The sequence below is a fragment of the Oculina patagonica genome, chromosome 13, assembly GCF_052425735.1.
Source record: "Oculina patagonica isolate OP01 chromosome 13, crgOcupat, whole genome shotgun sequence".
NCBI classification, from domain to species: domain Eukaryota; kingdom Metazoa; phylum Cnidaria; class Anthozoa; order Scleractinia; family Oculinidae; genus Oculina; species Oculina patagonica.
Window position 1 is genome coordinate 25,700,502 of NC_135770.1, and position 15,473 is coordinate 25,715,974.

At 38.2% G+C, this 15,473-nt stretch overlaps 2 protein-coding genes across 3 annotated transcripts in view; both read left to right on the plus strand.

Annotated features, from left to right (window-relative positions):
- Positions 1–5,072, plus strand: part of LOC144636231 (uncharacterized) — a 73,569-nt gene extending 68,497 nt beyond the window's left edge. For both annotated transcript variants that reach the window (XM_078495387.1, XM_078495388.1), the window contains 5 exons: positions 375–775; positions 1,612–1,749; positions 2,091–2,419; positions 2,906–3,054; positions 3,619–5,072. In XM_078495387.1, the coding sequence (XP_078351513.1) occupies positions 375–775; positions 1,612–1,749; positions 2,091–2,419; positions 2,906–3,043 (1,006 nt within the window). In that variant the 3' untranslated portion in view covers positions 3,044–3,054; positions 3,619–5,072. The remainder of the gene's footprint in view (positions 1–374; positions 776–1,611; positions 1,750–2,090; positions 2,420–2,905; positions 3,055–3,618) is intronic.
- Positions 5,073–6,901: 1,829 nt separating this feature from the next.
- LOC144637068 (polycystin family receptor for egg jelly-like) overlaps positions 6,902–15,473 on the plus strand; it is a 29,017-nt gene continuing 20,445 nt past the window's right edge. The window contains exons 1-9 of the mRNA XM_078496232.1: positions 6,902–6,928; positions 7,704–7,752; positions 8,607–8,711; positions 10,001–10,117; positions 10,404–10,535; positions 10,911–11,048; positions 11,923–12,033; positions 13,063–13,197; positions 14,107–14,226. Coding sequence (XP_078352358.1) covers positions 6,902–6,928; positions 7,704–7,752; positions 8,607–8,711; positions 10,001–10,117; positions 10,404–10,535; positions 10,911–11,048; positions 11,923–12,033; positions 13,063–13,197; positions 14,107–14,226 — 934 coding nt within the window. The remainder of the gene's footprint in view (positions 6,929–7,703; positions 7,753–8,606; positions 8,712–10,000; positions 10,118–10,403; positions 10,536–10,910; positions 11,049–11,922; positions 12,034–13,062; positions 13,198–14,106; positions 14,227–15,473) is intronic.

Here is a 15,473-nt window from a genome sequence, read left to right on the forward strand (position 1 = left end):
GTAAGTCGAGGAGCATATATTGTGGGAGTAAGTTCATTTTTAAAACGACTTCAACGGTTTTAGTATAAAAACAGCAAATTTCCAATTTGACGGAGCATGGACTGATTGAAATTGAAGAACGTCCTTGAAGCAACAACTAATGGGATAAACAGAAAGACAAGGCGAGATCTTCTCCGTTCTCACTCAAGATGATGAGAATCAATCATACACATTTTCTTTTAAATCAAGACAATTCCTCTTTGGTAAGTATTTCAGTGATTACCACGACCCGAATGATTGATTGCCTGTCAGTTTCTGGCAGCTTAAGCATGTGTTAACTATGCTGCTTTCAAGGTATACTGGGATGTAAAGGCATTGTTCATTTCTACTTTCAGAAAAATGTACTGGGCCGATTGGAGCCGAAACCGTCCCAAGATCGAAGTAGCAAACATGGACGGAACCGATCGGCGAGTGCTCGTTAAATCTCCTCTAAGTCTTCCGAATGGTTTAACACTCGTCCATTCGACAAATGAATTGTGCTACTCTGACGCCGGCAGGTGGGCCATTTCCTGTGTAAATCTAGGAGATTTGAGCATGCGTAAGGCTTACAACCCAGCTCCTTATCCGTTCGGCATAACCAATTTCAACCGGACGCTGTTTTGGACAGACTGGACCATGGGAAGAATTCAAAAAATGGGAATGAACTCCAAGATTCCTGATAAGCCTCTCAGGTCATTTGTTGGAAGCAGTGGGAAGATATTTGATATAAAGGCTGTGCAACCATGTGGAAGGACAGGTGAGAAAAAGAGATGAAGACAATAACAGTATGAATTAATTAAGATAAGATGTTCTACATGACACGAACATGGGACAAAGAAAAATTCTGAGTCCCCGACGGGAATCGAACCCATGGCCTCCCAGATACCGGTTGGGCGCTCTAACCAACTGAGCTACGTGGGACTCGTTGTGAGCTGGGCCATTTTACTAGGATTATGTGACACGCGTCCTGCATACTGCTAGGATCAGCAATGTCGAATTCATCAAGTTTTGTAGTAAATAATAAAGATGGTAAATTTTAAGCTCGGTAATAAATAATTAAGATAAGATGTTCTACATGACACGAGTATGGGACAAATAAAAAATCTGAGTCCCCGACGGGAATCGAACCCATGGCCTCCCAGATACCGGTTTGGCGCTCTAACCAACTGAGCTACGCGAGACTCGTTGTGAGCTAGGCCATTTACTAGGTTGATAATAGTATGAAGTTTCGAGTGTTAGCCATTTTTCAGAGCAAGTTTGTTATCGCGATCGCCGATTTGGAGTGGTCCCTTGTTTAAACTGTGACGGTCCAAGTCCAAGGAGATAAGAAACTCAATGTATTCACTTTACATACGCAACACAACTGGTTTGGAATTGCCACAAAAACCGCAAAACATACATTGGTTTCCTTTTACAATCTTGACATTATAACGTGAATGGTTATTTCGAATACGTCGAAAGACCGTATTCGAATTATGATCGCCGTTGCGATCATAATCTGAAATTTCCTTCTTACCTTTTCTTTTACGGATCCCAAATTTCCAATTAACGTCATATATCATATTATGATTGATGTTTCTGTTTCTGTTTTAGCCGCTGCAATCAAGAACCCCTGTGCTATTGAAAATGGCGGCTGTTTGGGTTTGTGTTTATTGAAGCCTAAAAGCCATTCGTGTTCATGTCCCAATGGACTTCATCTTGTAAGGACAGGAAACGTAACAAGATGTCAAGGTATGGACAAGATTATACTATATTGCTTAAATGAAACTTCTCTGTTATTCAGGATTTCTTAAAGCCTCTTCCATGTTAATCGAGATCATGGGAGACGCGGTGGCGTAATGGTTAATATGCCGATCTCCGGCTAATTTATTGTTGGAGGTAACCCTGCAATGAACAAGCATCCCATCCAGGGGGCGAGAAGTAATATTCCTACCGCTTAATGCTACAGAAACCGGGATAGGCTCCCGCCCAATAAGCCACTTAGCTCGACAGCTGCCTTTACCCTCTCTTTTTTATACAAATAGAGATATTTGACTTCCTTTTCCTCATCTTCTTGTTATAATTCTTCGCAGAAAAATGTAACGGCGACTTGGGAATGGAAAACGGTTTTATCACAGATCAGCAGCTCTCGGCCCACTCCGCCTGGAACGACAACCATGCACGTTACGGCGCCTCACGTGCGCGTTTGTACCTAAACGACTGGCCTCAGGGGTGGAGTGCGCAGAAAAATGACCCGTCACCATGGTTACAAATCGACTTGCAACTGGCGCGAACCGTGACTGCAGTGGCAACTCAGGGGTATGGGAACAAGAAAGAGAATGAATGGGTTAAAACGTATGTGCTAATGACGTCACGCGACGGAGAGAGATGGAACGCGTACAAGGAAGGAGGAAGAAAACGGGTAAGGGGAGGAAAGCTGAAATGGAAAATCATTTTGCTGTTGAGATGTGATTAACGTTGGTCTCTTGTTTTGACAAGAAGCTTCGAAAGAAAAGACTAGCGCAAAAAACAAATAACCCGCGTTTTTTGACACTTGCGCAGATAGCATTCTTTGCATTTTGCTAAGGTTTGCCGAAATATTTACAATTGTAGATCTTATTTTGCAGATGTATTCTATAGTTTGGTTTGTTAATTGTTTAATTATATAAACATGTTTAATTTACAGTTCGCTCAAGTCCATAGCTTGCAGAAATTTGCGTTCGAAACATGAAATACAGGATTTTGTTGAAAGGTTTAGGTGTCATAATGCCGGACCCTTGCAAATCGCAAAGTGGAAGGAAATGCACGAAACTTGCCTAAAATGCAGTCTGTAGTCAACAAATACCAATGTTAACTCAGTTGCCCGGTTTAAGTTTCTCCGTCCTGAATCTGTTTCTCGTTTCAACAGATTTTTATCGCAAATGTCGACACGAATTCAGTGGTTCGAAACGAGCTAAAAGTGCCGCTGAGAACTCGCTGGCTCAGGATCGTTCCTCGCTCATGGAACAATCACATTGGTATGCGTGTCGAATTGTACGGCTGTTGAGCTGACATGAGGTACGTGTTCAGGTGATATCGGAAAATAAGCTATATTTCACTTGATTCTCTAAATACAAAAGAAAAAAGACTTTACGTGTAACGTGTGATAAATAATAAACAAAAAAAAGACAAACATACCTAAGTACAGGATAATATCATTCTTGTCACAAAACGCTTGGAAAAAAAGACTGGAAATGGTGGAAGAATCCGAATGCTTACTACACATTCATGCAAAGCACGTTTGCTCAGTTATCAAAATTGTAAAATCAAAGACTCTCTTTTTAATTATAAAATTTACCTTAGCATAATTCATACTACTAGTTTTATTTTTGAGTTTGAATGTTAGTTTTGTGTCCTCAATACTCAGACACTCAAATAAAGTTCTTTTTTCTGGTTTATATGTTTCAGACTTCATCTTAAAATTTCTTCATTATACTCTTTTCTCGGAAATCTATTAGATGAATATCTTATTTACTCTCGTCAACTAGTCTGCTTGATATTTTTTTTATTATTGTGAAGATAAATTATATGTTGACGGATGACTTTTGAATTGATACTCTTTTGTTTTTTTTCCTCGCATAGGAACAGCTTACATTTGCAGGCTGCACAGCAAAGGGCGTTCACTCGAGATACAAACTTTGACGATGTCTTACGAATTTGAAGAATCATCAACATCTGCTAAGTTTAGAAGAATTCAAACCCTATGGGATTTTCCATACAGCTCTAATAACATCAATTTTAATAAAAAAATTTAAATTGATATTTTTATATGAACTTTAAAAACCTTTATATGTACTAGATATGTATGTTTTTACTAGCATGAATACCAGATTACGAAATGCTCTTAAACATACCAGAAAGAAAGGAAAACAGGAAATTATGATCAGATTTTGTACAACAGTACCCTGGAAAGATCAAGAATTCATCAGGGAGTGAAAATGGATAACAACAGCGAGGATGGATGGATTTCAATATGGACAAGCTAGAAAATGATATGCGTACGTTTTCATATTTGCTTTCAGTATTCTTTGAAATTTTAAAGAAATCCTGATACAACCTAAGATTCCGAAATTCAATTATAACATACAGTGATGGAGAATTTCCTGCATTTAAAACATATCGAAGCGCTCTTTATTAGCTTAATATTACGTAAGACATCTCTCTTGTCCAAAAAACTTCAGTGCGTCGAAATAAACGTTCGATATATCGATATTTTAAACAGGCCCCGAGTACATAAGATAAAAAAAGAGTCTCATTCCCTCTACGGAGTTGGATACAAAGAATCTAGACTAGCTAATCAACCTCGGCGTCATGTTGGAATTTTGAGGTAGCTTTTACTAACACTTAGGCAAGATTACCTTAAAAATAATGTTTTGTTAATATAAATAAAAATTTAATATAGGCCTGTTAACCTAACTGCCGATTTACATGATTTGGTTTATTGATGGCGCTAGTCGTGTAGAGCTCGCTATAATTATTAAGTGACTCAGTTTTATGTGCAAAAGAAAAGAAAGATGAACAATTCTATATAACTTAAAAAAGCAGCTATCTAAGTAATTCTTTATAGTAGAAATGAAAACCTGATTATATCAAAAGTCTTGAAATGGACAAATTGCCAGTTATTTCGTCAGTTGTGTTTTGTATATTGCAGCACAACCCGTTATAATAAGCCGAGAGAAACAAATTTTGGGCTACAGTTCATGTTTATTGTGTTAGGGTGAATTGTTGATAGTATGATCAAGAAATCTGTCCTTCAAAGTTCGGTAAAAGTCTTAACTTAAAAAAATAATCTACCACAATATTTTTTATGCGATTATATAATAATGTTTTTTCCGAGTTTGTTATGGCGGGTTGTATTGTACTTCACATAATTATGTTAAGGACTCCTCCATTTTGATTCCCTTTAAGCTTCTTTGTATTGTAACTGTAAGCTATTTAACTTTTTTTGTTAAGCAATAAACAAAGGTCTTTCTAATAAATTCGACATTCATTTTTGCTTCCCTAGCGAAGTCTTTTATTGTCAGTCGTTACAATATTAAAATGAAAGCGTGATGTTTTAGTTACAGTTATTTTTCTATCAAGCAATAAACAAAGGCCTTGAATAGAAAATTCGGAGCTCATTGTTTTTCTAGTGGAGGGGTATGCCGCGTGCTACCCTAGCGGTGGGGGGGGGGGGGGGGGGGGGTCGTATCAGCAGCAGTTACAGTTACTCATTACGTCTACCATGCAAACAGCAAAACAAAACCTAAACGAAAACTGAACAGACCGGAACAACTGTCTGTCAGTCTGACATTCAGATGAAGCTGTTTTTCTGATGCTTTTCAGCATCTAGAACCTGGGCATTAAATAGCCTTGCATTGAACGTAGCTGCTTAAGATCTCCAGCACAGTGTGTATTTCTCCTCACCCCTCCAAACCCTTATTGTTTACATCCAACTTTGCTTTATATGGACAATCTGTGAAAAAAAAAAACATGTTACTAAATGCGGACATGTTTACCTATTATGTATCTTGTTTATAGTGATTTACACTGGCTTCACTTTCACGGTTGATCATGATGATCAATATATTTAAAAAAGTCAATAGTAAACTAAAAAAAAGTGTAGAGAAAGTTACATACATGTTTTAGGCCGCACAGTTGCGACGCATTGGAATTTGGTGCATTTGCTGCAGTCGAAATTGAACCTCTAGAATAACAATAATCAATTTCGGCATACAGTTACTTCTCTTAGCCTCATAAGTTATACATTTTGATGCTAAAAATCAAAGGCAGTTATATTTTTGAATACGACCCCATGTTGAAAAGACACAATCACATATGCTTTTGTTCAAAATAATGATTTCCAAACTTGAAAGGGGATCGTTACTTAAATACTAAACTACAAAAATCACACATCAACATAAAAAGGTATCTGATAAAGCTTTTCCAGTATGAAATATAGCTTTGGATTTGTTTTATAAACTATTTCTATTAAATGTTTAAAGGTTGAATCGATCATTTGTAAGTTTTCGTGACAATTTCTTACCCCCTCAGTACACGTTAAACTGGACTGATCATGCGTTAGACTTTTCCCCACGATATCAATTTACTCATTATGGTAACGGAAAAGTTGACCAAACAAAAATTAGTTTGATTAACGTGGGAATCACTCAGCTGTTTTTGAAAACAGTTAGTTCTAAAAACTGAATGTAAACATTCGTTTGCAGCAGAGAAAAAATTGCATGGTGTGTTGACAGTACAAGACAAAATCTTCAGTGATCCAGTAATGAAAGTGAATTTTATTCTTGCATGGTATAGAAAATGAATTTTGATCTTAAAAAAGCATCCCTTCACTGCACCAAAATAATCCCCACCCCCAACGAAGCAATTTGGCTATAGAAGAAAGAAGTTAACCTAGTGGTAATCGTAAACTTATTGTAGACTTCGAAAACACAGCAATAAATAATTCACAAACTTTAACAGTAACAAAAGTCAAAACAATAACACTTTAAAATAACATAGTAGCGTGTCTCACAAAATAAATATCTATCCAAACAATATTTTTTTCAGAGTTCTTTTCAACGGACTCTGCAGCCCAAGCTGTGTCGTAACGAGTCTTTCATTGCTTTTAATGTTTCTATTGAACGGCGCTCGTGGGCGATTATTGAAAGCATAGCAACGTAAAGTTAAGATGAGTTATTTAGCAAATAACTGTATGATGAAATAAACTGCTTGAAACTAAACTCACACAGACACTGCCTACTGCCGGTCGTTAAATTAAATTGGGAAACCTTTTCAGCAATCATATCGACTAACAAACGTTCTGAAAAACTGATGCAGCGAAGAGAAGATGCCTGAACTTGGTCTGTAGAAGAAAAAGCTCATAATGGCCTTGTTTCTTCAAGTGTTTGCGGTGAGTGCAGCTTTCTTGTACTGTAAAATAATTTTACTTTGTTTCCATTCGTTGTTATTATGTAATCAAAGAATAGTATGTAACTCTTCGCCTGAAATTGTCCCATTTTGTTCCAGACGATCTGTGAAAGAATTTGCAATGGGTCAAATTTCTACTGCAGTGTCAAAAATCAAACGTATTTTAGCTTATTCAAAAAAGATTCCTTTAAAAAAAAAAGGGAGCGATACTTCAGTCTATTTTGATCCGTAAGATGTATCATTTGAACGAATTTCAAAGTCTCGATGAGTTAACCCCTTTCATCTGTGGTTAAACTAGCCAAATGTAGATTTCTGTGGAAAAAAAGTTTAGTTTTCCTAACTCAGTGATGAAAGTGGATTTTTTTTTGCGACATTGGTCACTGTGCTAAACGAAAACTTGAAACAAGCAAAAATCTCCTACATACAAACTGGTGATTTAACTTATGCTGTAAAACATTTTAAACACACAAGAGACAATACGATTACGGATGGTAAACAAAGTTAAAAAGATAAAGGAGTAAGTTAGATAGTATTCAAACACACCTAGCTTTGTTTAGACAAGGTAAAACCGTTCAATTCATGAAGTGGATCGGAGGGGCGAGGTGCTTTGCGGCTCTAGCGTCGAGGGCTTGTGCCTTTAGCATGAAGCAGTTACCTCTGGATTGGATGCTAGTCAGCCGCAATCAAAATCCCAAGTTCCACAAAGTAAAAGAAAAACTTCAGATTCTTAAGAGTTTTGTTTACACTCTCCTTTGCAGATTTCGGTTGTCATGTTGAGTCTGTCGAGTCCAACTTTGCAAGCGCAAGGTGGGAAGCAAACATTTTATTTTTTAAAAAAATGTTATTTTTTCACTAACGCCAGGTTAAATTTGGCACTGAATGATACAGTTTTAATTAACATAGTTATCGCTTGAAACATGATGTTTTTAAGTAAATGACACAGGTATACTCGGAAAAGGAAGTTCAGAGTGCTCCCAACAAGACACGAGCCTATGAATCTTCGATAAGTACTTCGGGTGCTTTACCACTGAGCTATAGGAGACGCGTGGTCGCTAGGCCATTAAACTATAGGTTTATATGACAAACATCCCGCATATTGCTAGAAATTGAACGTTGATGTTATGCTTTTTGCGCGATGATGGAACTGATAATGGCATATTAAATTTTGATGTTTTTTCAGTAATTATTGCTAGTTATTTGTAGTCACCAAAATAAATTGTTCCAATTTGAACCAAACCTTGTAAATGCGATTGGAGGTATACAGTGAATGTTTAAAAATCGATCGTGCTGTTACCTACCTGAACGGACGACCTTTGCCAAGCCAGTGTGCTGGATACGCATGCACGAGCAACACGACCTTGACGTCATTGTGAGAACAGGGTATTAATTTACAACCTTGATACCATTAGAATTGTACCTGCAGTTGATATGGTTACCAGAGGAACTGTAAAGAATTCACGTAGAATAGAGAGTTGACGAGGGTAACTTTCTTCGCTGCCATTTCCATGATTACTAGCCGGTTATTCAGGGATATCCATTGTTCGTTTTCATGCGAAACTAACTGATCCTACCAGCACCCTCAAAGACCTTGAGTCTTAGGCTTAGCTGTTGTTTTATGATTCAGATTCAAATTTATCTAATATGTTTAATGTCCTTTTTAGATCTATGCCATGGCACATGTAATCAATTTGCCACCTGTCTTGGGGTTGGTTTCTGCTCGTGTAAGCCTGGTTACTATGGAGATGGCACCATAAGTTGCACTAAAGGTGAGGGTAGCGCCTTCAAATTACTCGTTTACAGCGAAGGGAAGCTTTCTAATTTTTATTCTGTTACCGTTGTCACGACGGCAATCAAATATATACATTGTTGACTAAGAAAACACGACCATTTCGGATCCAAGTGTTCTCTGCATTTATAAACCAATTCAAATGTGATCACAGAGAAAGCGTTCGAAATATAAATAGTAGAACAACCCAATCAATAAATTTAAGAGAAATGTAATGCGTCACAGACGTAGACGTAATGAAAAGTGATTTGCCTATCCGAACCCGTGACCGTCGTTCGAAATCACAAACCGAGGGAAATGGGACTCTCTTTAGTGGACTGTTTGGCAAAGCTCCGTCCGAAAGGTTGTATAGAAATATAATAAAGTGAGGATTTAACAAGCTGGAGTATACATAAGGGTAGGGACTGAAAACTGTCATTTGGGAAATTGAAAGGACCTTTTAAAATGAATGACGGTATTTATATAGCGCATTTCCATATGCTCAATGCGCTTTACAACACTTTGCGGGGGACTTAGACAGACTGCAATTAAGCAGTTTACAACGAATGAGGATTTATTTCTATAGATGCCCCCAATGTAGTTTCGGAACAAGACCAGGCCACAACACCGGGAACTCCATGCCCTACTCTTTGCGATAAGTGTGTGGGTTCTTTAACGTCCCCTGCTGACCATAACCGTGAAGATGCAAGAGACGGGACCTACGGTTTATCGTCCTTATCCGAGAAGACTAGAATGTCTAACCATTTGCAGTTGCCATCACAAAGGCAGCACATTCTCCTCAGTTATTTTAAGACCCTGAGTGTTGGTCCGGTCTGGGCTCGAACCTGAGACCTCCCGCACAGAAGTCCGGCGCTCTACCAACTGAGCTAACCAGTCGGCGGTTATATATCTCGAAACTAACCAGTTATATAACTAACCGGTTATATATCTCGAAACTAACCTCTACCAACTGAGCTAACCAGTCGGCGGAAAATATCTCGAAACGGCCGAACCAACAGTCGATTCATTTTTTATAAAGTATTTTAAGGGTTAATTTAAGTGAAAATGAAGAAAACTGATGCAGTATCTCTACTGTAGGTGTGTAAAACTAGGGTACCATTTTCCTAACGAGGTTTTACCAAAGGGTTTCCTTTCTATCATGATCAAAAATGGGTAAGCTTTAAAACCCCCTCCACCCTAACCAGGGAATAACACTGCCAGCTCAACATCGATGACAGTCTCTCGTTCTGATCTCATTGTATAATTATAAACTGTTTATTTTTTTGGTAGAGCCAGCTGATAAGTGTGCTACTTGCCATTCGTTGGCTACCTGTACGACATATCACGAAACATCGTCACGATGTCAGTGTAGCTCTGGTTTTGTTGGAGATGGTTCCTTTTGTTCAGGTAGAAGAACAGTATAGTCGGCTCATTCATAACCTAATTATCACATTCCCATGTATAATTATTAAAATGCAGTCAAACTTTCAGCCCATTTCCCAGCTTCAGTAAATTTTGCAGATGCCAGCTATCAATTAAAGAAAAAGTGTAATATCTCAAACTGAAGGACGGTTAAAATATTAACCAATTCTCGGAATCGCCATCTAGTCCCTCAATATGGCGTCTGATATTCTTGTTGGGTTCTTCGCTTTTCAATCCCACTGTATACACATTGTTTCCTTTCTCTCTTCAGATGAGTGTGCCAATTGCCATTCATTGGCTACCTGTACGACATCTTATCCTTTAGATGTAGACAATAACTACCTCACATCGTCGCGATGTCAGTGTAGCTCTGGTTTTGTTGGAGATGGTTCCTATTGTTCAGGTAGAAGAACCGTAAAGTCGGCTCATTCGTAACCTAATTATCACATTCCCATGTATAATTATTCCCAGCTTCAGTAAATTTTGCAGATGCCAGCTATCAATTAAAAAAAACGCGTTATATCTCAAACTGAAGGACGGTTAAAATATTAACCAATTCTCGGAATCGCCATCTAGTCCCTCAACATCATAGTCATAATTTACGCAGGTCATACATAGTCATAATTTACGCAGGGCCCCTGTTGATACCAGCCAAGTGCTGATTGGGCCACCCTGCCTAAATAAAGTTTGACTTGACTTGAACAGGGCGTCTGCTTTTCTAGCTGCGTTCTTCGCTTTTCAATCCCACTGTAACACATTGTTTCCTTTCACTCTTCAGATGAGTGTGCTAATTGCCATTCGTTGGCTACGTGTACGACATCTTATCCTAAAGATAAATTCAATAACTATCTCACATCATCACGATGCCAGTGTAGCGCTGGACTTGTTGGACACGCAGATGGTTCCTTTTGTACAGGTAAAATAACTGTATAGACGACTTATTTTTAATTCTACAGTTTCTTGTCCTGTAACTGATTTTTCTTTCATTTCACCTTTAGGCAAACGAATGTCGTAAAAAGAGAAACGATAAAGTGACAAATTTTGAAAAAAAAATTAATAATTTCAAAGAAAAATAATAATATGCCGAGTTACAATGGAAATCCGACTGTATAGCTGGGTGGAACGAGTGGTTACCCAAAACGAGTTTTTAATGAGATTATCATTGTAAATTTAGTGATTTGTGTTTACTGAAAGGATATAATAAAATTAAAAAAGGATCGTGTGTGACTGATCAGAAGTGGAAGGATGGCCGGGTAAGTTCTCCACTCGCAAAATTTACTTAATTCTGATAAACTACAATTAAAAGAATTTTTTTTCCAATATGAAATATGAATAGCATGGTCGTGTTTGTAAATCGCACACGTCAACGGCCGTTTTCACAATAGAGACGGACAATTCGTCTGTGACGGACAAATCGTCTTAGTGTGAAAACGAGACGGACGAAACTTTGGACGTACAAGTCGTCTGAATTTGTCCGTCAATTTGGCCGTCTAGGAAGGCGATTTTTCGAGGACGACTTGGTCGACGTCTAGACGGATAAGTCGTCCAAAAGCGGTCTTAAATTCACACTAGACGAAAAAATCGTCAGACGACTTGTCCCACTAGACTATTAGTCTGTCTTTTAGTGTGAAAACGGCCAATTAATCATTGCTTTCTACAGTGTACATAAGAGTAGAATCGCGATTTAATGAGCCCTCGGTTTCTCGCACCTCCCAATTTCACGAAGCATTTTCTTTTCCACTGGAGGCTCGAGTAATCGGGATTCTACTGTATTTTCTTTCTCTCTGCAGTTGACGTATGTGGTAATTGCCACTCTTTGGCTGCATGTGTGAAAATACGAGGAGGCGTGTCAGAATGCCAGTGTAGTCCCGGATTCGTTGGAGATGGTTCCTATTGCTCAGGTAATATAATGAAATCGGACAATCGGATATTAAATTTTCCTTGAGTAGCATTATGACAAATTTGCGCGACAAACAAACCAATTTTATTAAAGCCAGGTAATGGCTTGCAGTGGTACTTATTTTATTTTGCTGTTTAAAGAAGCCACAGCAATGAGCGTATGTCGGAACAAACCGTGGGCAAACTGTGTAGTTTGTCAGCACAGGGAAAAAAATCATTCTCAAATTCAATATCGATGTGGAACGTAAACGAGTCAATAGGCGAAGCGACTCCAATTTAATTCTGGCAATAAACAGTTCACATGAATATTATTTGCTAAAAATAGCTCAATATGGAAATAGATTGGATCATAGCTGAATTCGAGCATGTACTCAGTCAGGGGCGGATCCAGGATTTCAAAAGGGGGGGTGGATGGCAGACCATTAGGGCCTAACCCTAACCCTAACCCTAAGTGGCGGCAGACGGCGAAACGTGGCGTAACAACAACCAGACTTGAGCGAGAGCTAATTTTTCTTTCTTTCTTCATTTTCTATTTCAAATAAAGTGACATTTCATTTCCCCCCCCCCCCCCCTTTATCCGCCCCTGACTCTCCATTGTTTTCATATCTGAATATAATTCTAGGGCACAGTTCAAGGGTCCCTCTTAACCAGTTTGTATTACGTACAAAGTAGCTATTCGTGGCTGTTTTCGTTGCGCCGAAAAATGGCGTCTCGCGAAGGTCCCTCGCGCTGTTCGCAGATGCCATGTAAAATTGTTGACTTTCATTAGCGTAATGCCAAATCGATCTTACGAAATCTCTTAACCCAAGCTCCCATGTTGTCCAATGAAAGATAGAGTTCCTGGATGATAACCATAGCATGCGGCCGAAATGTAACCAACTGAGAAAGAAGGACACTTTAATGGTTAAAAACAAAGTGCATTTTACTTTTGTTAATATCATTTAATTTTTGCACTACCATCAGGTCTATATGAGCCGTATATCCTTGTCTACGATTACCACTACTTAGTAATAATCAATGTTTTCCCTTAGCTTCATCTCAGTCTTCATCTAGTAATCTACAGATGACACCACCGGCAAAAGTTGGCGACACTACGGCGAGAAGTCCAGCAACTTCTGCAATTCTTCCTTCTTCAACTTTTCCTGTAATGTCCACCACAGTGCAAGGTTAGAATAAAAAAAATTCTCTTCTGTTGAAAATGTTTTGCCATTTTTAACTTGCGACATAACACAAATTCTCTATAAGATGGCAAACCGAACACGTTTTTACTTTGCAGTTTTTCTAACTTATGCGAGATATTAGAGTGGCATTCCATCAGTACATTAAAAGCCATTAGCTGGCAAATGAGCAGAGTAAATTTTTTAAATTTTTCCATCAGTACATTAAAAGCCATTAGCTGGCAAATGGGCAGAGTAAATTTTACAAGTCTCGATTAGGATGCTATTTGATGTGTGAAGAACATTATCAATGACAAACTTTAAAAACATTGAAATATACTTTCACCAGTTGAAGGCACACACATTTGTAAATAGTCAAAACGTCTCACAGCAAGGCGCCCAAAAGTGTGACCACTTTTAATGTATTCACATTCTTTCGTGCAGATTTAATCCAATCAGAAGTCAACTGCAAGCTATCGACGTCTTTTGATTGGATTTAATCTGCACGAAAGAATGTGAATAAATTAAAAGTGGTCACACTTTTGGGCGCCTTGCTGTAATGATCCCTGTTCCCTAAATTGTCAGAAACACAGCTTTCGATGCTGTGTTCACAGCTTTATTTTTCTTTTGTTGCATTGTTCCCAATTATTTTATTGCCATGTTCCCTTGTTCCCTGCAACCCCTCGGAGGGGACCTTCTTCTCTTCTCGATGAAAAGTTAAGATGAAGCAATACAGTAGTATGATAAATTTTGAAGGATAAAATGTAACACAGCTGTAGAAGGAAATTAGGTTTGTTTCCATTATTTGAATATGTGAGAATAGTTTAAAGCATCGTATATAGACGCTTCATGGATACAAAGTAACATTTAACAAGTAAAATTAATTCCAGCTAATAATCTTATCCTTCCTCTCCTCAGTTGATGCGTGTGCCGGTTGCCACTCATTGGCGTTGTGCTCGACATTTTATCCACCAGGGACAACGTCATCAACATGTCAGTGTAGCCAGGGACTCACAGGAGATGGTTCTCATTGCTCAGGTGATACAAAGATGAAAATTAATTATTTCGGTCGCATCTGATTCTCACCCATTCCGTTGCAATCAAATGAGAATATGATATGATATGATATTTAACAATTATTCGCCTCAGGCTCAGTGATTATTGTTGAATAATCCCCGAGACGAAGTCGAGGGGATTATTCAACAATAATCACTGAGCCTGAGGCGAATAATTGTTTTAGTATAATTTTTAGAGGTGATCATCAAGAACTTTAAAAAATAACGATAGCAAACAAGAAAACAGCAAACACAAGTGTTCGCTTGCATACGGTGTAAACCAGTTTAAATCATCGATTGCAATCAGAATTTATTTAGTTAAAGCAATGAAACGGAACAAAACAAACACAATGAGAAAGATAGATGTCTGGTACCTTTGTATGATTGTGGATGACTTGTAAGCGAATGTGCGAATCCTCTAAAAATGAGTAGCTCCGGTGAGAAGAGAACTGAATAATGTTTGCTCAATCGATCTGACTGAGTTTCTCATCGATCGCCAAAACCGCCGTGTTTACGATCATTTCTAATGCCTTGAGAACCATCTCTTGAAAATATTTTCGGTCCAAAAGCCTTGGTAGTTAATTTAAAAAATTCCCAATGTTTAAAATATCCAGGACTTGGACTGGTTTCTTTCAAATCAAAGAAATTTTCATTCAGCAAAAGCGGCCATGTTTACTTCCCTGGATGTCAAAGGTGGCGTGGCTAAGTAACCAAGCCTTCAAAGCTATAATCACCCCGCGCGGGGTGAATATAGCCTTATAAGCCGAGCTTCTCGACCAATCAGAATGCTTCAATTCTTATAATCACCTCTGAAATTATACTAAGATATGATATGATATGATATGATATAATATGATATGATATAGAGGATATTACACGGTGGCGAGAAGATATGAATTTTATGTTCGAGTGGCAACCACAATATCTCACGAGTGAGCGCAGCGAACGAGTGAGAGGGTCCTGAAGGGGTAAAATGGGAACTGGGATTTGCCTATTTTTACTGGGATTTACATATGTTTTCACTGGGAAAATGGGATTTGGGTCAGTGGGAATGGGATTCACAAACGAAAAATGGGAATGGGAAGCACTTCAGAACATGAAAAAACATATATATTTCACACTCAATAATATTCCTTAAGGCATAGTTACAATGTTGAAAACTCTGAAACGAAACCAAGGCCTGCAATAAAGTGTCGATCAATTTTTGTGTCAGTAGTTACTCACCAAAAC